The 22,648-nt window shown below is 36.5% G+C and overlaps 1 protein-coding gene across 3 annotated transcripts in view; it reads right to left on the bottom strand.

Moving 5' to 3' along the window:
• Window positions 1-22,648, bottom strand: part of RYR2 (ryanodine receptor 2) — an 832,848-nt gene that overhangs the window by 481,445 nt on the left and 328,755 nt on the right. Inside the window, exons 5-7 of one of the 3 annotated variants that reach the window (XM_070781954.1) lie at window positions 16,315-16,329; window positions 4,088-4,162; window positions 1,124-1,202 (exon numbers count right to left, since the gene is read on the bottom strand). In XM_070781954.1, the coding sequence (XP_070638055.1) occupies window positions 1,124-1,202; window positions 4,088-4,162; window positions 16,315-16,329 (169 nt within the window). Of the gene's footprint in view, window positions 1-1,123; window positions 1,203-4,087; window positions 5,752-16,314; window positions 16,330-22,648 lie in introns of those variants that run through there. The other 2 variants (XM_070781952.1, XM_070781953.1) reach the window with 2 other exon arrangements.

Here is a 22,648-nt window from a genome sequence, read left to right as displayed (position 1 = left end):
CCTTGTTTGGTGAGTTTCACTATTATATAATAGTATCAATGAATGAAAACAAGTTATAGATCATGCACATGGTTTTACTTGTTTTGAGAGAGAGAACTGAGGACGTTTTTCCACATAACTATGTGCAGAAGTAATTATGGTGAAAAAACTAAAAAAAAAAAAAAAAAAAAACCAAAACACAGAGGAATGGCTGAGAATATATAGAATTAAATAAAAATGAGAGGAATATATTTATCTTTTTGGTGCCTGGGATTCTCAGAATTCCCTGTATAAGGTGATGTGTTTGTCTATTAAAAAGTTAATTAGGTTGGTAAATAGAACTTTATTTTATCCATTTGTTATTGGTCACATTTTTAGAGTATGGGAAAGTATTTCAAAAAGGAGGGCAGGTGTGAGTTTCATGTCACCTATAAAAGCAACAACCTGATACAAGTTGATCTATTTCCTTCCATTCCTTTTTCTACTTGGTCCTTAATCTTTAATTCCAAAGGCAGACATGCTCATTGTAAAAAATAAAAGAATCAAATCATACAGAGGTGGATATAGTGTAAAGTCTTTAGAGCATTGAGAAGAAAAACACAATAAAATCTATACTCTCGTATTTTGAGTCTTCAAAAGGATAAATATACTAATATACGTAAATAAATAAATATACATATATATATATATATAGTTTGATGACCCTTTTCATTTTCTGTCTTTTTGGTTGAATGTTGACACCGATTATGTTGTATTTGCACACTTAAAAATGTTTTTAAGATGAAATATAAAATAAAGAAATATGCAATAATACTTTACAAACTAATCAGTGCACGTTAATATGGTTATCAGACAGCACAGCATGTTGTTAAGTACTGTTTTCCTACCCAACTCCATCAAAAGAATAAAGTTTAAAGTCTAGTTTGCAAATCAAGATAATTATGTCGGGATGACCTTCCAACAGAAACAGTGCACGTTTCCTCCTTCTAATAAAACCCTTCCATAGTTAATCACTGGTTTCATCCTGAAACCGTTCCTAAGAATATCCAGCCAATACATCTTCCATCGGGTCTCATGATGTCTCCCAATCCAGTTCCTGCCATGCTCTTCTGAACACAGCTTCATTGCAGACCAAGGTGCTCACCTGTTGTATCCTCTTGCAAGCCAACATCAAAAGCCAGCTTATCAGTTGAAGACCGAGAGGTGGACAGGCAGCACAGATACTAAAAGACACAGAATCAGTAGTTGTCACTAAACATATCCCGTTCTTTCCAAGTCTAATTCTGAGCACTTAGCATTCACTGGGAGCAATGTTCTAGAGGAAATGTGGGGTTTTTTTCCCACTCAGAAAAATATTGCAGAAATATGTCCTGTAGACAAAACAAGATGAGTAACTGGGGATATGTCTCTACATCTCTCACTTTGTGTGATATTCATGATCATAAGCAAAAGAACAACCTGATCTGTCAGAAATCTTTATTTCAAGCAGAAATTTGAACACTATTCACTCTTATCTTCTAGTTTTATTTTCAAATTTTTAAACTCTTTAAAATTCATCTAGAATTGATCGTGGCATGTAGCATATTCCTCACTGCAATGAGGCTTTATCGGGTGTATACCTATGTGTGCTTACCCAGGAAGAATGCAACGCTGCCCAACACCATCATCTCTGACTCCTCTCCCTGCCTCAAGTTTTCCTAACTGGATATTCTTGGACATAAAGTTTAGGATCATTTTTCTGGCCAACTCCCCTACTCCCATGCTAACCTCAAAATCTACACTAAGTGCCACAAGACTGAGAACACAGAGATGAATCTAGTATGAGCTCAAGATACACTGTCATCTACCCCAACCAAGTGCAGTGCTTGAAAGAACAGGAACTATGCCGACAGGACTCAGGAACAGCTCTGGGGATTAGGCCAGCCCAGACTTCCAGAATCACTGGACAAGTAATGCAAGACCTAGACAATCCCTACAATGGAAAAGGGTCCACCCAACTCAGTGGGTGTCTGTGAGTGTAAGGAGGCAGGTGATAAATGGATTGGGGATAGAAGTCAAGTGGAATTTGGTGCCATGAGGGTGTAAATTCAATGAACCAGGAGAATCTGTTCCCTGACTGTAAACCACTGACTCCCAAAGATATAGAAAAGATGCTTCAAAGGTCCTCAAACATATTCCTAGCTAGTTAGGAGTAGGAGTCTAATCACAAGACATTGTGGTCTCTGAGGTTTACAGACTTTAGATCTAGGCATATTAAATATCAATGTTAATTTGAGGAAAAGTACCAATGTTGTAATACTGACTTCCTGGGGGAAAAAAAATGTACAGTGATCCCTATTAAAGTGTTCTGTGATATTTTCCAATAATATTACAGTACCAGGCTCTGGAGTTGTTAATGTACATTCTCTCTTCCTTAAATGTTCACTGCAACTGCTAGGTACAGACTATAATTATTCAACTAAATGTTAATTAAATTTTATATGGCAAAGACTAGTCTTTCTTACTATATCTAGCACCCAGAACAGTATCTAGCACACAAGAGGTGCTGAATAATATTTACTGACTGAATGAGTAAAATTTTCAGTTGCATTTACAGGCTTAGAGAGGTTCAGCAAGGTACCCAAAGGAGTATAGCATATAGGAAAGTAAGCCTGAACCCAGATCTACCAACCATGTTTAGGCTCTTTCCCATCTACTATGTATAGAGAGGGTAGTTATTTAAAAACAGACTCTCATATTTATTATTTTATGTGTTCTGATGGTTCCTGAAAGTGAAGTTCTTCCCATGGAGTTTTAATGTATGAGTGCTATATGCAAAAACGCTATTTTTATACATTTGTCTTGTATCCAGTCACTTGAAGTGTTTTCCTTTATTTTACTTCATATCTTAATAAGTCAGCCAAGATTTCCAGAACAATGTTAGACAGCATATTCTTGGAGTTTGTTTTTGTTTTGTCAAGAATGGACTTAGTGTTTGACAATTAACTATGAAGTTGGCCATTGATTTAACACAAATATTTTCCTCATCATTGAGGAAATAACCATCAATGATCAATTTTTATTAGGAATTGGTAGTTTTATTAAAAACTTGTTTCATACCTGTTAAGATGATCACATTTTTCTCATCTTACTTACTAATGTGATGTAGGCCATTAATAGCAATGACATTATTAAGTCATCATTAAAATCATATCTATACTTTTCCTATACTTCTCTTCCTGTACTTTTCAATTCCATTAACCAGATTTTTCATATCAGTATTCCTGATGATAAAGACATGATTTTTTTTCTGTTTTGAGGGGTATTGCTATAGAGACTATGCTTAAGTTTTTGCTCAAAAACAGTCTACATATTTAGGGAATTATCTCCTTCTTAAAAGTAGTGATTATTTTATATTTCCAAGTACTGGACTATCATGTAGTCACTAAAATAAATCTGATAAAAATTTAAATAACATAGATAGTACTTGTACTGTGACAATATGTTAAAAAAAAAACCTGTATAAAATTTGGTTATGTAACAAGATATCAGTTATACAAAAAAATTAAGAAAATATTGAAAATTTTTAAAAAGTTCCCAAGAATTTTCTGTCATTGGTGTGATCATGAATATTTCATTCTTCTGTAATTTCCAAATCTTACAGAATGAATATGTATTGTTTGTACAACTTAATAAAGCTTTCAAAAGAAGAGAATGCTTATATATTTTATAATACTTTAGACCTATAAGAATATATATACACACATATATAAATGATAATGAGTAAACTGTATCTGAGAGGAACCCAGTAGATAAATGGATAACTGGGTGTAAGAAGGAGCTGATATGGGAAAAAAAAGAAACTCTCCTCCTAAAACCTAGTCTTTCAAAATAAGATACAAAGACAGAAGTCATACAGTGATAGAATGTATGGTCCTTAAAGGTCCTCTAAGCGAACCATCCTATTATAAATAAGAAAATAAACAGTGTTCAAATATATTAAAAAACACATACAATTCAAGCTTATTAAAGCCATCAATGGAATGGGATTACCAAATATTTCTTTGCCCTGTATGCACAAATAGATCAGCATGACCATAGGGGAGACGAAGTCTCCACATGTACTCACCATGCCACTGTAGGAATGCCGCAGCAGTATTGCATGACCGTAGAGGAGCGTTCGGTGGCCACCACCTTGAGCAGTCTGCATAGAGCAAAGAAAGAGTCCGCAAAGAAAAAAAAAAAAAAGTAAACTTAACTAAGTGTATAAAATGCTCTCTTCTTCTCATGAATAGTTTAATGGGAATAAAATAAGAGCTAGTGCAAATGTAGTAGAGAATCCTCTTCCCAATGCAGGATAAATGTAAGGGAAATGGGTTTGATTTCTGGGACAGGAAGATTCCCTGGAGGAGGAAATGGCAATCCACTCCAGTATTCTTGCCTGGAAAATTCCACAGAAAGAGGAGTCTGGTGGGCTACAGTCCATGGGGCTGCAAAGAGACAGATATGACTGAGCATGCATGCACACAGATGAGCAAAGTGCTACGGAAAGAATCCTTAAATTGGGACAAAGCTACCAAGGGAGTAGCTGGGGGTGGGGGAGGGGAGAGCCAGCAGTTTAATTAGTTCTTGAAGAATGAACCTGAGTTCAAAAATATCGTGATTTGTAATTACTGATTCCCAGTTGTTTATTGTCTGTATTTCCCATTACACTCTAGTCCATGTTGAACAGGGACTATGGTACTTTGGGCACCACGGGATCTCAGGTACTTTGCAAAATGCCTGGTACATAGAAAGGACTAAATAAGCATTTCTTCAATGACTAAGTCTGATTAAAACACAAAGATCATCAAATGAATCTTCAGGCCTAAAAACCTTTCCTACCTTCCAAATGTTTCTAAGAAAAACATCCAAATTCCTTTATATGAGATAGAAGGTGGGTGCTCACTCATTCAGTCATGTCCAACACTTTGTGACCCCCATCGACTGCAGCTTGCCAGGCTCCTCTGTCCATGGAATTCTCCAGGCAAGAGTATTGGAGTGAGTAGCCATTCCCTTCTCCAGGGGATCTTCCCAACCCAGGTATCGAACCAAGGTCACCTGCGTTACAGGCAGATTCTTCACCGTCTGAACTACCAGGGAACCCCACATGATATAGAAGAGTGCTTCTCAAATTCTAGCATGCTTAAAAATCAGCTGGAGAGCTTGTGAAAACACAGAACTCTTGGCGTGTCCCTGAGATTCTGCTCCAGTAGGTCTGGGATAAATACAGAGACACTGCATTTCAAAAATTTCCCAGTGGTGCAGGTATGTTGTTTTGGGGACAACATTGAGTAGCATAAGCGTCAAGGACATTCAGCCCTTTCTAACCTTGCCCCCAAATCCCTTTGTGCTCCGAAGAGACACGCTTTCCCTGCCCTGAGCTTTCTTGCTGCTCTTAACACGATACCAGGGGCATGTGCGGATAAGTGCCTTAAAAAAACAACCGCAGGGTATTAAGCAAGAGGAAGAGACAACCTGACTGAAGTACTAGGTCACAGATCAGGTTAAGATCATGGGAAGTAGAGAACATTATACTAAGGAGTTTTTACCTGTTTCTACAGGGAAAAGAGATCTTTAAGGATGAGTATGAAGATACTGACTTAAACATACCTGTGGCGGATTCATTTCGATATTTGGCAAAACCAATACAATATTGTAAAGTTTAAAAATAAAATAAAATTAAAAAAAAATAAAAAAATGGCTAAAAGAAAAAAATATTCAGGTAAAAAAGATGAAAATAAAGCTCACCTAAATTCCTGAGGAAATCACTCTCAATATTTTTTTATCTTATAATCTTTTTTTTCCCTAGCTACACATCAAAATAAAAATGCAACTATATAAGAAACACTTTAATAAAATGAAATTAAAAAAAAAAGTACAGAAGAAAGCACTTTAATATTCAATATCATTATACCTTTTTAACTAAAAATATATCTCCTTCCTATTATTTCAATTAATTTCTTCTTCAAATTTATTTTTTTACTGAAGGATAATTGCTTTAAAGAATTTTGTTGTTTTCTGTCAAACTTCAACATGAATCAGCCATAGGTATACATATATCCCTGCCCTTTTCAACCTCCATCTTATCTCCCTCCCCACCCCACCCCTCTATGTTGAAACAGAACCCCTGATTGAGTTTCCTGAGCCATACAGCAAATTCCCTTGGGCTATCTCTTTTACATATAGTAATGTAAGTTTCCATCTTACTCTTTCCATACATCTCACCCTCTCCTCCCCTCTCCCCATGTCCATAAGTCTATTCTCTATGTCTGTTTCTCCATTGTTGCCCTGTAAATAAATTCTTCAGAACCATTTTCCTACATTCCATATATGTGCATTAGAATACAATATTTATCTTTCTCTTTTAGACTCACTTCACTCTGTATAATAGGTTCTGTGTTCATTCACCTCATCAGAACTGACCCAAATGTGTTCCTTTCTTTGGCTGAGTAATACTCCATTGTATATATGTACCAGACTTCTTTATGTATTCATCTATTGATGGACTTCTAGGTTGCTTCCATGTTCCAGCTATTGTAAATAGTGCTGCAGTGAACAATGGGATACATGTGTCTCTTTCAATGTTGGTTTCCTCAGGGTATATGCCTAGGAGTGGGACTGCTGGGTCATATGGTGGTTTTATTCCTAGTTTTCTAAGGAATCTCCCTCCATACCCTCTTTCATAGTTGCTGCTGCTGCTGCTGCCAAGTCGCTTCAGTCGTGTCCGACTCTGTGCGACTCCATAGACGGCAGCCCACCAGGCTCCTCCGTCCCTGGGATTCTCCAGGCAAGAACACTGGAGTGGGTTGCCATTTCCTTCTACAATGCATTAAAGTGGAAAGTGAAAGTGAAGTCACTCAGTCGTGTCTGACTCTTAGCGACCCCATGGACTGCAGCCTACCAGGCTCCTCCATCCATGGAATTTTCCGGGCAACAGTACTAGAGTGGGGTGCCATTGCCTTCTCCCTCTTTCATAGTGGCTGTTATCAATTTACATTCCCACCAACAGTTCAAGAGTGTTCCCTTTTCTCCACACCCTCTCCAGCATTTATTGTTTGTAGACTTTTTGATGAGGCCACTCTGACTGGTGTGAGGTGATATCTCATTGTGGTTTTGATTTGCGTTTCTCTAATAATGAGCAATGTTGAACATCTTTTCATGTGTATGTCCTCTTTGGAGAAATGTCTGTTTAGGTCTTTTTCCCACTTTTTGATTGAGTTGATTGCTTTCCTGCTATTGAGTTGTATGAACCGCTTGTATATTTTGGAAATTAATTCTTTGTCAGTTGTTTCATTTGTTATTATTTTCTCCCATTCTGAGGGTTGTCTTTTCACCTTGCTTAGAGTTTCCTTGGCTGTGCAAAAGCTTTTAAGTTTAATCAGGTCCCACTTGTTTACTTTTGTTTTTATTTGCATTACTATAGGAGGTGGGTCATAGAGGATCTCGCTTTGATTTTTGTCATCAAGTGGTCTGCCTATGTTTTCCTCTAAGAGTTTTTTTTTTTTTTTTTTTTAAACTTTACATAATTGTATTAGTTTTGCCAAATATCAAAATGAATCCATCACAGGTATACATGTGCTCCCCATCCTGAACCCTCCTCCCTCCTCCCTCCCCATACCATCCCTCTGGGTCGTCCCAGTGCACTAGCCCCAAGCATCCAGTATCGTGCATTGAACCTGGACTGGCATCTCGTTTCATACATGATATTTTACATGTTTCAATGCCATTCTCCCAAATCTTCCCACCCTCTCCCTCTCCCACAGAGTCCATATGACTGTTCTATACATCAGTGTCTCTTTTGCTGTCTCGTACACAGGGTTATTGTTATCATCTTTCTAAATTCCAGATATATGCGTTAGTATACTGTATTGGTGTTTTTCCTTCTGGCTTACTTCACTCTGTATAATAGGCTCCAGTTTCATCCACCTCATTAGAACTGATTCAAATGTATTCTTTTTAATGGCTGAGTAATACTCCATTGTGTATATGTACCATTGCTTTCTTATCCATTCATCTGCTGATGGACATCTAGGTTGCTTCCATGTCCTGGCTATTATAAACAGTGCTGCGATGAACATTGGGGTACACGTGTCTCTTTCCCTTCTGGTTTCCTCAGTGTGTATGCCCAGCAGTGGGATTGCTGGATCATAAGGCAGTTCTATTTCCAGTTTTTTAAGGAATCTCCACACTGTTCTTCATAGTGGCTGTACTAGTTTGCATTCCCACCAACAGTGTAAGAGGGTTCCCTTTTCTCCACACCCTCTCCAGCATTTATTATTTGTAGACTTTTGGATGGCAGCCATTCTGACTGGTGTGAAATGGTACCTCATAGTGGTCTTGATTTGCATTTCTCTGATAATGAGTGATGTTGAGCATCTTTTCATGTGTTTGTTATCCATCTGTATGTCTTCTTTGGAGAAATGTCTATTTAGTTCTTTGGCCCATTTTTTGATTGGGTCATTTATTTTTCTGGAGTTGAGCTGTAGGAGTTGCTTGTGTATTTTTGAGATTAGTTGTTTGTCAGTTGCTTCATTTGCTATTATTTTCTCCCATTCTGAAGGCTGTCTTTTCACCTTGCTGATAGTTTCCTTTGATGTGCAGAAGCTTTTAAGGTTAATTAGGTCCCATTTGTTTATTTTTGCTTTTATTTCCGATATTCTGGGAGGTGGGTCATAGAGGATCCTGCTGTGATGTATGTCAGAGAGTGTTTTGCCTATGTTCTCTAGGAGTTTTATAGTTTCTGGTCTTATGTTTAGATCTTTAATCCATTTTGAGTTTATTTTTGTGTATGGTGTTAGAAAGTGGTCCAGTTTCATTCTTTTACAAGTGGTTGACCAGATTTCCCAGCACCACTTGTTAAAGAGATTGTCTTTAATCCATTGTATATTCTTGCCTCCTTTGTCAAAGATAAGGTGTCCATATGTGCGTGGATTTATCTCTGGGCTTTCTATTTTGTTCCATTGATCTATATTTCTGTCTATGTGTCAGTACCATACTGTCTTGATAACTGTGGCTTTGTAGTAGAGCCTGAAGTCAGGTAGGTTGATTCCTCCAGTTCCATTCTTCTTTCTCAAGATCACTTTGGCTATTTGAGGTTTTTTGTATTTCCATACAAATTGTGAAATTATTTGTTCTAGCTCTGTGAAGAATACCGTTGGTAGCTTGATAGGGATTGCATTGAATCTATAAATTGCTTTGGGTAGTATACTCATTTTCACTATATTGATTCTTCCAATCCATGAACATGGTATATTTCTCCATCTATTAGTGTCCTCTTTGATTTCCTTCACCAGTGTTTTATAGTTTTCTATATATAGGTCTTTAGTTTCTTTAGGTAGATATATTCCTAAGTAAGAGTTTTATAGTGTCTGGTCTTACATTTAGGTCTTTAACCATTTTGAGTTTATCTCTGTGTATGGTGTTAGGAAGTGTTCTAATCTCATTCTTTTACATGTAGCTGTCCAGTTTTCCCAGCACCATTTATTGAAGAGGCTGTCTTTGCTCCCTTTTATATTCTTGCCTCCTTTTTCAAAAATAAGGTACCCATAGGTGCATGGGCTTATTCCTGGGCTTTCTATCTTGTTCCATTGGTCTATATTTCTGTTTTTATGCCAGTACCATACTGTCTTGATGACTATAGCTTTGTAGTACAATCTGAAATCAGGAAGGTTGAGTCCTCCAGCTCCATTTTTCTTTCTCAAGACTGCTTTGGCTATTCAGGGTCTTTTGTGTTTCCATATGAATTATGAAAATTTTTGTTCTAGTTCTGTGAAAAATGCATTGGTAATTTGATACGGATAGCACTGAATCTGTAGATTGTGTTTGATAGTATAGTCATTTTCAGAACATTGATTCTTCCTACCCAGGAACATGGAATATCTCTCCATCTGTTTATGTTGTCTTTGATTTCTTTCATCAGTGTCTTATAATTTTCTCTGCATGGTTCTTTTGTCCTCTTAGGTAAGTTTATTCCTAGATATTAAATTCTTTGTGTTAATGGTGAATGGGATTGATTTCTTAATTTCTCTTTTTGATTTTTCCATTGTTAGTATATAGAAAAGGAAGTGATTTCTGTGTATTGATTTTGTATCATGCTACTTTGCTAGATTCACTGATTAGCTCTAGTAATTTTCTAATACTATCTTTAAGGTTTTCTATGTACAGTATTATCTACACTATCTACAAACAGTGAGAGCTTTACGTCTTCTTTTCTGATCTGGATTCCTTTTATTTCTTTTTCTTCTAGGTTTGCTGCATTTAATTTCTTAAAATAACTTTATTTATAGATTATGCTTAAAACACTTCCAAACCATTTAAAAACTGATATTAAAAGGCATTAAAATTATCAGAAAAAGTGTTTTATCAAAAAATGAAAATAACTTCATGCCCTGAGTGAGAAAGGGAAAAATCGACTTTGCAAAATTACATTCCTACTAAGAATGAGGACCTGTTTAGAGAGTACTTTAATTTTCTATAATACTTTTGATTTATTGTGGCCAAGAAAAATTGATTTACCTTGTCTGATCTGTACTACTTGATAGGACCTTACCTTTTCCTATCATATATATGTTCCAGAGCTACAGATCCAGTTGACGTTTAATGACACTACACAGTCAAGGTACTTTGACTTGTCTTCTTGACCAAAACAAGGTATTTCTAAATGAAGAACAAGGCTTCAGATTTAATTAGAATAGCATTGAGTGCTCTTTTTTCTATAAAGCTTCGCTATGCACTTGATATATTCATATGTACGTATAAACTGTGCTGTGCTTAGTGACTCAGTCATGTCCATGTCTTTGTGACCCCAAGGAACTGTAGCCTGCCAGGATCCTCTGTTCATGGGGATTCTCCAGTTAAGTATACTGGAGTGGGTTGCCATGCCCTCCTCCAGGGGATCTTCCCAACCCAGGGATCAAATCCAGGTCTCCCTCATTGAATGCAAATTCTTTACCATCTGAGCCACCAAGGAAGAGCATGAATACTGGAGTGGGTAGCCTATCCCTTCTCTAGTGGATCTTCCTGACCCAGGAATCAAACCGGGGTCTCCTGAATTGCAGGTGGATTCTTTACCAACTGAAGGTATAGGTTAGCCACTCCATATTTTTAAAATGTATGTGTATAATATATTTGCTTATTAACACATCTAATGCAATTGCTGTTTTAAAATAATTTAACTTATTAAGTATATAACATCTATATATTTTGAGGTTTCCCATTTTAATAATATTTTCTGGACAAAAATGCTGTGCTAATCAGTTTAGCTCATTTCTTGCAATTCCAGGCTTTTGTTATTCAAGAGGCCTTTTTTTAAAAAAATAAATCAGACTCTACAGGTGAACTTTTCTATATTCCTTGACTGTTATAAAACACGATTTCAGAAGAAACACAAGGAGATCTTAAAAAGAGCTTACTGCTTAGGTAATACTAAGCTATTCAACTAAAGTTTAAAACAATAGACAACAACAAAAAGAAATCCGCCTTAGAGCACTTTCATAGCACTCAGATACTAAAGCAGAGAAGCTTTTAAGTTTTGGCTTCAAACACAAATAATAATAGCTGGGCAAAGAGTGGTTCCAGGGAGAAAAACAAGTATCTCTAAGGGGAAGCCTATACATCACCTGAAAATCAGTTTCATGCAAACGTGAACACTACTAACTAGATAGGAGCAGCACAGAATTGCTGATCTTGGCATTTGGTCCATCTGCAGGTCTCTAGCAGCAGAAACTATGCAAACATGCCTGCCATCTTCAATAATGAATCATATAACAGATTCACAGGATGATTATAATAATTAATGAGAAATCTGGCTTCAGTGCAAAATCAATATACCTGACAAAGCCAGTTGACACTGTCAAGACAGCCACTTAGCATCGGATGGCCAGCATGTGATGGTGACTTAATGAAAAGTCTCCAGAGGGAAGAGACCAGGACCAGGACAATTCAGTTCAGTTCATTTCAGTGGCTCAGTCGTGTCTGACTCTTTGTAACCCGTGGACTGCAGCACGCCAGGCTACCCTGTCTGTCACCAACTCCCGGAGTTTACTCAAACTCATTTCCATTGAGTCAGTGATGCTATCCAACAACCATCTCATCCTCTGTCGTTCCCTTCTCCTCTGACCTTCAATCCTTCCCAGCATCAGGGTCTTTTCAAATGAGTCAGTTCTTCACATCAGGTGACTAAGTATTGGAGTTTCAGCTTCAGTATCAGTCCTTCCAACGAATATTGAGGACTGATTTCCTTTAGGATGGACTGGCTGGATCCCTTTGTTGTCCAAGGGACTCTCAAGAGTCTTCTCCAACACCACAGTTTAAAAGCATAAACTCTTCAGCACTCAGCCCTCTTCATAGTCCAACTCTCACATCCATACATGACTACTAGAAAAAGCATAGTTTTGACTAGATGAACCGTTGTTGGCAAGGAAATGTCTCTGCCTTTTAATATGCTGTCTAAGTTGGTCATAACTTTCTTTCCAAGGAGCAAGCATCCTTTAATTTCATGGCTGTAGTCACCATCTGCAGTAATTTTGGAGCCCCCAAAAAAAGAAAGTCTGTCACTGTTTCCATCATTTCCCTATCTATTTGCCATGAAGTGATGGGACCAGATGCCATGATCATAATTGTCTGAATGTTGAGTTTTAAGCCAACTTCTTCAATCTCCTCTTTCAGTTTCATCAGGAGGCTCTTTAGTTCTTCTTCTCCTTCTGCCATAATGGTGGTGTCATCTGCATATCTGAGGTTATTGATATTTCTCCCAGCAATCTTGATTTCAGTTTGAGCTTCATCCAATCCAGCACTTCTCATGATGTAGTCTGCATATAAGTTAAATAAGCAGGGTGACAATATGCAGCCTTGACATACTCCTTTCCCGATGTGGAACCAGTCTGTTATTCCATGTCCAGTTCTAACTGTTGCTTCTTGACCTCCTTTCTCAGGAGGCAAATCAGGTGGTCTGGTATTCCCATCTCTTGAAGAACTTTCCACAGTTTGTTGTGATCAACACAGTCAAAGGCTTTGGCATAGTCAATAAAGCAAGAGTAGATGTATTTGGACCTCTCTTGCTTTTATGATGATCCAACAGATGTTGGCAATTTAATCTCTGGTTCCTCTTTGCAGCCAAAGATGAAGAAGCTCTATACAGTCAGCAAAAACAAGACCAGGAACTGACTGTCGCTCAGATGATGAACTCCTTATTGCCAAATTCAGACTTAAATTGAAGAAACCAAGGAAAACCACTAGACCATTCAGGTATGACCTAAATCAAATCCCTTATGAATATACACTGGAAGTGACAAATAAATTCAAGGGATTAGATCTGATGGACAGACTGCCTGAAGAACTATGGACAGAGGTTGGTAACACTGTACAGGAGACAGTGATCAAGACCATCCCCAAGAAATGAAAAAGGCAAAATGATTGTCTGAGGAGGACTTACAAACACCTATGCTATGCAATGAGGAGAAGCAAAAGGCAAAGGAGCAAAGAAAAGATATCCCATTTGAATGCCGAGTTCCAAAGAACAGCAAGCAGAGAGATAAGAAAGCCTTCCTCAGTGATCAATGGCAAAGAGATAGAGGAAAACAATAGAATGGGAAACACTAGAGATCTCTTCAAGAAAATTAGAGATACCAAGGGAACATTTCATGCAAAGATGGGCACAATAAAGGACAGAAATGGTATGGACCTAACAGAAGCAAAAGATATTAAGAAGAGGTGGTAAGAATACACAGAAGAACTATACAAAAAAGATATTCATGACTCAGATAACCACGATGGTGTGATCACTCACCTAGAGCCAGATATCCTGGAGTGGGCCTTAGGAAGCATCACTGTGAACAAAACTAGTGGAGGTGAAGGAATTCAAGCTGAGCTATTTCAAACCCTAAAAGATGATGCTATGAAAGTGCTGCACTCAATATGTCAGCAAATTTGGAAAACTTGGCAGTGGCCACAGGACTGGAAAAGGTCAGTTTTCATTCCAATCCCAAAGAAAGGCAATGCCAAAGAGTGCTCAAATTACTACACAATCGCACTCATCTCACACCCTAGCAAAGTAATTCTCAAAATTCTCCAAGACAGGCTTCAACAGTACATGAACCATGAACTTCCAGATCTTCAAGCTGGATTTAGAAAAGGCAGAGGAACCAGGACCAGGACAGTACTAACTCATCACTGTTCAGTGCCAACCAGCAGAAATAGCTCCTGTTACAAGGAAGCATCTGGCTGGTTCTAGGAAGTTATTAACAGTGTGTGTCCAGGTCTGAAACCCAAAGCCAAGTCATGATTGAAAAGTGAAAGTTGAATAAAATTTAGCATCCTTTTCCTTGTAAGTGGCTTAAATTAACTATAGTTGAATGCATATGCCTTCACTCAGTTAAATTCTAACCTTTCTAGATGATTCAATGCAGGTATAAAAATAAGTCATTGGGTTAAAAGACCTTGCAATTAAAAGAAATCACAGCCTAACTAAATTATTTTAGGTATGCCACCTGGTTTAAACTAAATGGACATCATTTTTCTATTGGCATTGATTTTTGTATGAATCTACTCATGAAAGAACTTGAGGTACATGCTTCAGGGAACTATCCCATTCACCATCCTCCAAGGAAGCATAGATATGAAACTGACAAGATATTTGGATAGGGGTGAGATGGTATTAATTAAAAATTAAATAAATTAATTAAATTAAATTAAATTAAAAATTAATATTAATTAATCTGCAATTAATAAATGCAGATTTAGTGAGCAAAACTGCTAATTTTTAAAAAACCAAACCCAAATTTATTATTAATATTTGCAAAGAGAGAACATATTCATGTTTCCCACTATTGATGACATTTTCCAACCAAATCCTTCGTTTCGTGATTTTCATTGAGCAGTTCATGTCTTCTCTTTGCAAGGTAATAATATTTTTTACTGAAAAATAATAGATGGAACTATTTGAAATTCTAGAAAATGTTTTGGGTCCTTGTTGACAGGGACTTCAAATAAAGACTGTGCTCTGTCATTCTATTGAAACTGTTAAATTCTTAAGGCTAATGAATAGATCTATGTGTCAGTACAATGCCCCTCTTGACAGTTTGGTTAAATAAGAATGTAACTCCACAGACAGACACAGATACTTTGCTTTCTTTTTTTCTAAGGAACCATTTAAACCTACATTCAGAATTTTAATTTCATACTTCTCAGAGTTTCCATCTTTTGAAGTGATATTCTTTTAACACCTCAAAATACATGAAGCCTTCATTACCTGAACACAACTTCTCTATACATTGTTCCTCAGCTTTTAAGATAAAATTAAATTTTGTTAAAGTTCTAGGGAAATGTGGTAGGTATATAAAAATGAAAACATTTCTACATTTTGTCTCAAACAACATTCTGCTGTTCCACTTTTCCCCTACATGTGTCCTTCAATGATATGACCATGGATTTTACTCTACAATTTTAGTTTGTCTCTTTTTAAAATGTTTTCATTTTTCTAATTTGATAGAGGAATAAAAAGAAGCTGAGGGGCTCCCCTGGTGGCTCAGTGGTAAAGAATCTGCCTGCTAGTCCAAGAGATATCAGGGCCATCCTTGATCTGTGAAGATCCCACATGCCACGGAGCAGCTTAGCCAATGCGCCACAATTACTGAGCCTGTGCTCAAGAGCCTGTACTATAGAGCCCAGCGGTAACTGAGCCCACATGCCACAATTACTGAAATCTGTGTGCCCTAGAGCCTACGCTCTATCTACAACAACAGAAGCCACTGCAAAGAGAACTCCATGCACTGCAGCTAGAGAGTAGCCCCACTTGCTGCAACTAGAGAAAGCTCGTGTAGCAACAAAGACTCTGCACAGCCATAAATAAATAAATAAGAATTTATTTATTTTAAATAAGTGAATTATTTTCACTTCTCCTGGAGTAAGTAATTCACTAGGAGTTTCTTGGTGTCTCTTATAATTTTCCAGTGTATGAATTTCCTATTACTTCATGCAAGAGTGCATAAACATGTAACAGTCTATACAGCCCCCACAGTAAAAATTCTAAATGGAGAGCTGTAGAAAAAATAACTGCTTCAATGGAAGAAATTCCTGACACTGGCTAAGTAAGACTTAATATGTCACAATGTGACCCAAAGATATAAAATGTCATTTTTAAAAAATCTAAATGTGGGATGTACTTACTTAGATTTAAAGTTCTAAAGTTTGGTTTAATTTTTTAAAACTTGAAAAATTGAAGAAAAAAGCCACAAATTTAAAAGTTAAACAAATGTGACTAACCAAACATAAAACATACAGAGTAATACACATACAGGAGATGATCCAATGTCTTACCTTCATCATGAATTTCTGTAGGGGCATAAGGAAAAAAGAGAAAATATTAAATACACAATATTTCAAAGACATTTTGAAACCTCCTATTTATAAAGACTATATTGTTGTTAAGTGCGGTAACATGAATAATAAACAAAAAATTTCCACTGTGTTGTCACAGCAAAACTCAATGTCAACTACATGCTAGAGAAAAGCTGTAGCAAGCAAAACTCAAAATCTTTTAATATGTTTCTAGATTAGTTCATTCTTTTTCCGTGAAAACATGCTGTTTGACTTTAATGAGTGATTCAATTTACATTTCTAAGCATCTCAAAAAAGGTATACTCTTAAAATTATACTCTGAAAATGGTCTAGATTTTTTTTCATCTGTTACATAAAAACACAGTAATATAAACAGCAACTCAGCTATTTTACTTGAGTAAAATAGTGGGTTAGAAACAGGTACAGTAGACAATCAATTAATATGCTGTGATGGGCTGCCCATATTTCATGCAAAAAGTGACCAAAAGCAATTCCTTAGGCACTACATATTATTATATGTGAATTTCAAAGAAAAAAGTCACACAATTTTTCTTTTTCTCTTGACTCAGCCACCTCTAATGATTTATAACACCCCCTTTTCATCTACAAAATATAATATGTACATATATTCCTTTCTTTTTCTTAAGACTCATAAAGTTTCTTTGACTTCTTATTCCTGGGAGAGATACACAGATGAAAAAGAGTGAAAAAGGAAAAATATTTTATTTGACAAGTTAGGGCACCATGTAGTTGCCAGGAGCATGGAAGTCCTACAGAGGAAAACACACACATACCCACATTAGTTTTAAAGAAAACAAGGGAAAGTTTTCTAACACAGAGGTTAAATACCACACTTGCTTCCCTGAAACACACAGACATAGTAATACGTATATGACTAAATGGCAATTCTATCATGATTGATTCTTTCATTTTCAGTATTATAATTTTAAGGAAAAATTGTAAAGAACCATTTCATTTTCATCTCAGAAAACACAGCCTGTGTAGTTACATTTTTGTAGTTAATATTCATGGCAAATAATATCCTGGAACTTATTTTCCATGTTGAAACTGACTAATCACATGCCTACAAATGATCACCAGTGATACAGAATATCACTGAGGAATTACAAAAAATCATTTTAAGTCCTAATTCAAAGAAAAACTTCAAAATCATGTTACAGAACATGGTTTGTAATAGATATTTTCTTCATGAGATTTTTGGTTTTTTAATTTATCTAAGTTTTGGAGATATTTCTTTCAGAAATGGTCTCAGCTGGTTTTTGTCAGTATTTAGGTTGAACTACTTCAGAATTGTAGCAAATAGAAAAAAGTGGTCAATTCAGTTTTTTAAGACTGCTCGTCATAATTTTTAGCTGTGTGTGAAGGCAGCATGAGCAAGCCAGGGAAGAGAGTAATCTGTATAAATGATTAAATAAAAATGAGCCCTGTAAATAAGCAAAAGCTGAAATAACCATCATACAAAGAGAAAGAAGAACAGATGTAACAGACACACATTATTTTCAAAAGATAAGAACATGAAAGGTTATTTCTGGCATTACTGACATTAACTTTTTGTACAAATCATCTATTGGTTCATTTGGCTTATTTCTTTATGAGATATCCAAAAGGGATCATTCAGGGCAAGAAAGAAAGTAAAACACAGTAAAATATAAAGGACAAATATATTATTTTAATCTCAATGTCAATGGCATAAGTATGATAAAAAGCAACAGAAAAAGAATAAAAATAAAAATTCCTTACAAGTTGAAAATGATAGGAGAAAAAAAAAGAAAACTCATGAATGATAATACTGAAACAAATAGCTTTGATTTAGGTGAAGAATTATCATTTTTATGCATGCAGTAAGTGTAATTATTTAAGATATAAAATATTAGACAACATATGGAGATGGACGACTATAAAGACAGAGGCCAGGCATGGTGCTTTCTGTCTTAGAAGAAATTTGAGGATGAAAATCAATTCACACAGAAACACAAAGAGGGAAATTTTAGTTCTTTAGGGTAAAATTCCAAGTGGCAGCAATTCAGTGCCTCAGGTTTAGTTTAATTACTCCAGAATGGACAAGTCAGATGAAGTGTCAAATGTGAGCAAGAGACGGGGACATATTCCCTCTTCCCATTATGCTATATTAACATGAAAACCAGGAAGAGACACAGCAATTCTTACATTTTAACTCAAACAAACATTGCCCTGGGAGTCTAATGGATGATAAAAACAGGCAGGAGCCTTTGATCTATAAGCTTATAAAACTTGATCTAGTAGATCTAAAAACCCTAAGGGATTTTCTTAGCATATGCCAATGAGTACAAGTGGAAAAACAAATCAAACAGCAATACTTTATTCTAAAAATTGCAATCAAATATCAGAGTTCAAGAGAATGGATAATTATATTCAATCTGTTACTGATACAAAAAGACACAGTGATGTACAAAGCTTTTCTACCATAATTATGCCTTTCACCTCAACACTGGATTATTTTTAACTCTTATTTTAGTTTTGTGAGATGATAACTGATTATAAAACTTAATACCTCTATAAATGGAGTTTTCTTAGAAGTTTTAAAAGAACCTTTACTGAGATGTCTTCTTAAAAATTACACAGGTAAGGGATTAGCAACAAAATTAACATAGAAATATAAAGTGGAAGTGACAGATTCAAGGGATTAGATCTGATAAAGGAGTGCCTGAAGGATGGAGGTTCATGACATTGCAGAGGAAGCAATGATCAAGACCATCCCCAAGAAAAAGAAAAGCAAGAAGGCAAATGGTTCTCTGAGGAGGGCTTACAAATAGCTGAGAAAAGAAGAGAAGCTAAAGGCAAGGAGAAAAGGAAAGATATACCCACCTGAATGCAGAGTTCCAAAGAATAGCAAGGAGAGATAAGAAAGCCTTCCTCAGTGATCAGTGCAAAGAAATAGAGGAAAATAATAGAATGATTAGAATAACAGAAAGATTAGAGATCTCTTCAAGAAAATTAGAGATACCAAGGGAACATTTCATGCAAAGATGGGCACAATAAAGGACAGAAATGGTATGGACCTAACAGAAGCAGAAGATATTAAGAAGAGGTGGCAAGAATACACAGAAGAACTGTACAAAAAAGATCTTCATGACCCAGATAACCATCACTCACCTAGAGCCAGACATCCTGGAATGCGAAGTTAAGTGGGCCTTAGGAAGCATCACTACAAACAAAGCTAGTGGAGATGATGAAATTGAGTTGAGCTATTTCAAATCCTTAAAGATGATGCTGTGAAAGTGCTGCACTCAATATGCCAGCAAATTTGGAAAACTCACCAGTGGTCACAGGACTGGAAAAGGTCAGTTTTCATTTTAATCTCAAAGACAGTCAATGCCAAGGAAAGTTCAAACTGTCACACAATTGCACTCATGTCACACGCTAGCAAAGTAATGCTCAAAATTCTCCAAGGCAGGCTTCAACAGTACGTGAACTGTGAACTTCCAGATGTTCAAGCTGGTTTTAGAAAAGGCAGAGGAACTAGAGATCAAATTGCCAACATCCGTTGGCTCATCAAAAAAGCAAGAGAGTTCCAGAAAAACATACATTTCTGCTTTATTGACTACACCAAAGCCTTCAACTGTGTGGCTCACAACAAACTGTGGAAAATTCTTCAAAAGATGGGAATACCAGACCACCTTACCTGCCTCATGAAAATCTGTATGCAGCAACATACAGTAAAATCTGTATGCAGAGAAATCTGTATGAAGCAACAGCTAGAACTGGACATGGAACTGGTTCCAAGCTGGGAAAGGAGTATGTCAAGGCTGTATATTGTCACCCAGCTTATTTAACTTCTATGTAGAGTACACAGAAATGCCAGGCAAGATGAAGCACAAGCTGGACTCAAGGCTGCTGGGAGAAATATCAATAACCTCAGACATGTAGATGATTCCACCCTGATGGCAGAATGTGAAGAGGAATTAAAGAGCCTCTTGATGAAGATCAAAGAGGAGAGTGAAAAAGTTGGCTTAAAACTCAACATTCAAAAAACAAAGACCATGGCATCCAGTCCCATCACTTCACGGCAAATAGATGGGGAAACAGTGACAGACTTTATTTTCTTGGGCTCCAAAATCACTGCGGATCGTGACTGTAGCCATGAAACTTAAAGACACTTGCTCCTTGAAAGAAAAGCGATGATAAACCTAGACACCATATTTAAAAGCAGAGACATTACTTTGCCAACAAAAGTCCATCTAGTCAAGGCTATGGTTTTTCCAGTGGTCATGTACAGATGTGAGAGTTGGACTATAAAGAAAGCTGAGTGCTGAAGCATTGACTTGAAACAGCTGTGGAGTATCTATGAGAAAGGTCCTGGAACCCTTCTTAATTTAACCAAGCAGACAGCAGAAGGAACCCCGAGGCAGGCTGGTAGGCAGAGGGTTGAACTGTTTTCTGTTATTCTTCAAGTGACAGAAAAAGGGAATAAATTCTACCTGTGACAGCAGACTTTCAAAATTCCTAGAGCAAGTGCATAAGATTTGACCTCTGTGGGTTTTCAAAGAAAGAAATAACTCAGATCTAAAATTTACTGAGACCTACACATAAGTTATAAATTGATTCACTTGCAAAACTCAGCAGCATGATCGTCAGCTCAGTGTTATCTCCAATACTTTCTCATAACTAGAAAGCAACCACTAACTTAAAGATTTGCAACTAAACATAGCAAGAATAAATTTTGAGATGAGAAATTATTATGAAAATGAGAGAGAAAAACTACACAGCAAGGCAGGATCAAGAAAGCAACCAAATGCACAGAGGAAAAATGGGAATACATCTAGATGATAGTAAAAAGGGGTTTTATTCATTTACACATTCTATTTCTAAAGGAATTAAAGTTTCTTGAGTGGTTGGTTTAAGAGATACTGGTTTGGATACAGCACAGAAATACTGGAATGTAAGTGAAGGGATAAAAAGATGAGAGAGGGACTTATCTTAGGATGGCTGATCTTGGGGAAGGAGCACACAAAGGTGAAACACACATTCTTAGAAAGAAACAGGCTTCCATTTCCAAGATAAGAATTTGGATCAGAATTTTAACTACAGGCAAAGAAGAGAAGACACTGCAAAAGGAAAGGATTGAACAAAATTAGTAATAGGCTAGTTATGAAGAAACAGATGAAGAATTAAAATTATTTCCAGAGTTATAACATCGAATTAGTAGTTCTCCAAAATCCACACAAGGGTGTCATCATCAGGGAAATGGTAAATTTAATAAACAAAACTTCCCTTAAATAAAGAGCTGAAATAAATGAAAAAAGAGCAAAGAATCACACACACACACACACACACACACACAAAAGCAGGTGGACATATGATTGGGAAATAACTGAAAGGCTACTGAAAAGACAGCAAACGTCTCAAAATGTTGCCTGAGGAGAAAAGCATCCCAGAATCAAGAAAAACAATGAAAATAAAATGAAGCCATCAGTTAATCCAATCTTAGCTGATTCATCATATTAAGTCACAGAGCAAACAACAAAGCAATACAACAATGAATGGCCTCACTGTTTTGCTCATTTGGAAAAAAAGTGGATCCAGAATGTCAGTGGTGGAAAAGGAGATTCTATTTTCCACTCAGAATCACAAGGAGTTCAGAATTAGAAGGCTCTTTCCCTGTCTGCCTGCCTCCCTTCTTTCCCTCTCTTTCTTAACAGTTGAAGAAACTGAAACCAACAGTAATAACATAATTTAGCCACATTACACACTTTGTCACTCTGTTGGTCTCCAAACTTATCCTCCAGATTCCTGGCAACTGTTAAGTTTCCTTGTGATATTTTATCATTCACCTTCACTTTTTAAGATTGTATGAATATTTAAAAAGTCTTTTTCTATAGCACGTGGAAAAATATAAGAGTTAATAAGAAGTTAAGATTAATTGGTCAAGATTTTTCAGTAAAAGATATACAATATTAATAATACAAGTCTTCCTGTTGGCCAGGAAGTCTTCCTTTCAATGATCATAATAACAAAGCCAATTATATAGAGATGATAATGTTCACACTAGCAAGTAATGCTCAACATTCTTCAGGCTTCAACAGTATGTGAACCATGAACTTCCAGATGTTCAGGTTGGATTTAGAAAAGGCAGAGGAACCCGAGATCAAATTGCCAACATCTGTTGGATCATCATAAAAGCAAGAGAGGTCCATAAAAACATCTACTTCTGCTTCATTGACTACGCCAAAGCCTCTGACTGTGTCGATCACTATAAACTGTGTAAAATTCTTCAAGAAATGGGAATACCAGACCACCTGACCTGCCTCCTGAG

The sequence above is a fragment of the Bos indicus genome, chromosome 28, assembly GCF_029378745.1.
Source record: "Bos indicus isolate NIAB-ARS_2022 breed Sahiwal x Tharparkar chromosome 28, NIAB-ARS_B.indTharparkar_mat_pri_1.0, whole genome shotgun sequence".
NCBI lineage: Eukaryota > Metazoa > Chordata > Mammalia > Artiodactyla > Bovidae > Bos > Bos indicus.
The sequence above is the reverse complement of the archived record's forward strand: the minus strand, read 5'-3'. Positions and strand labels throughout refer to the sequence as shown.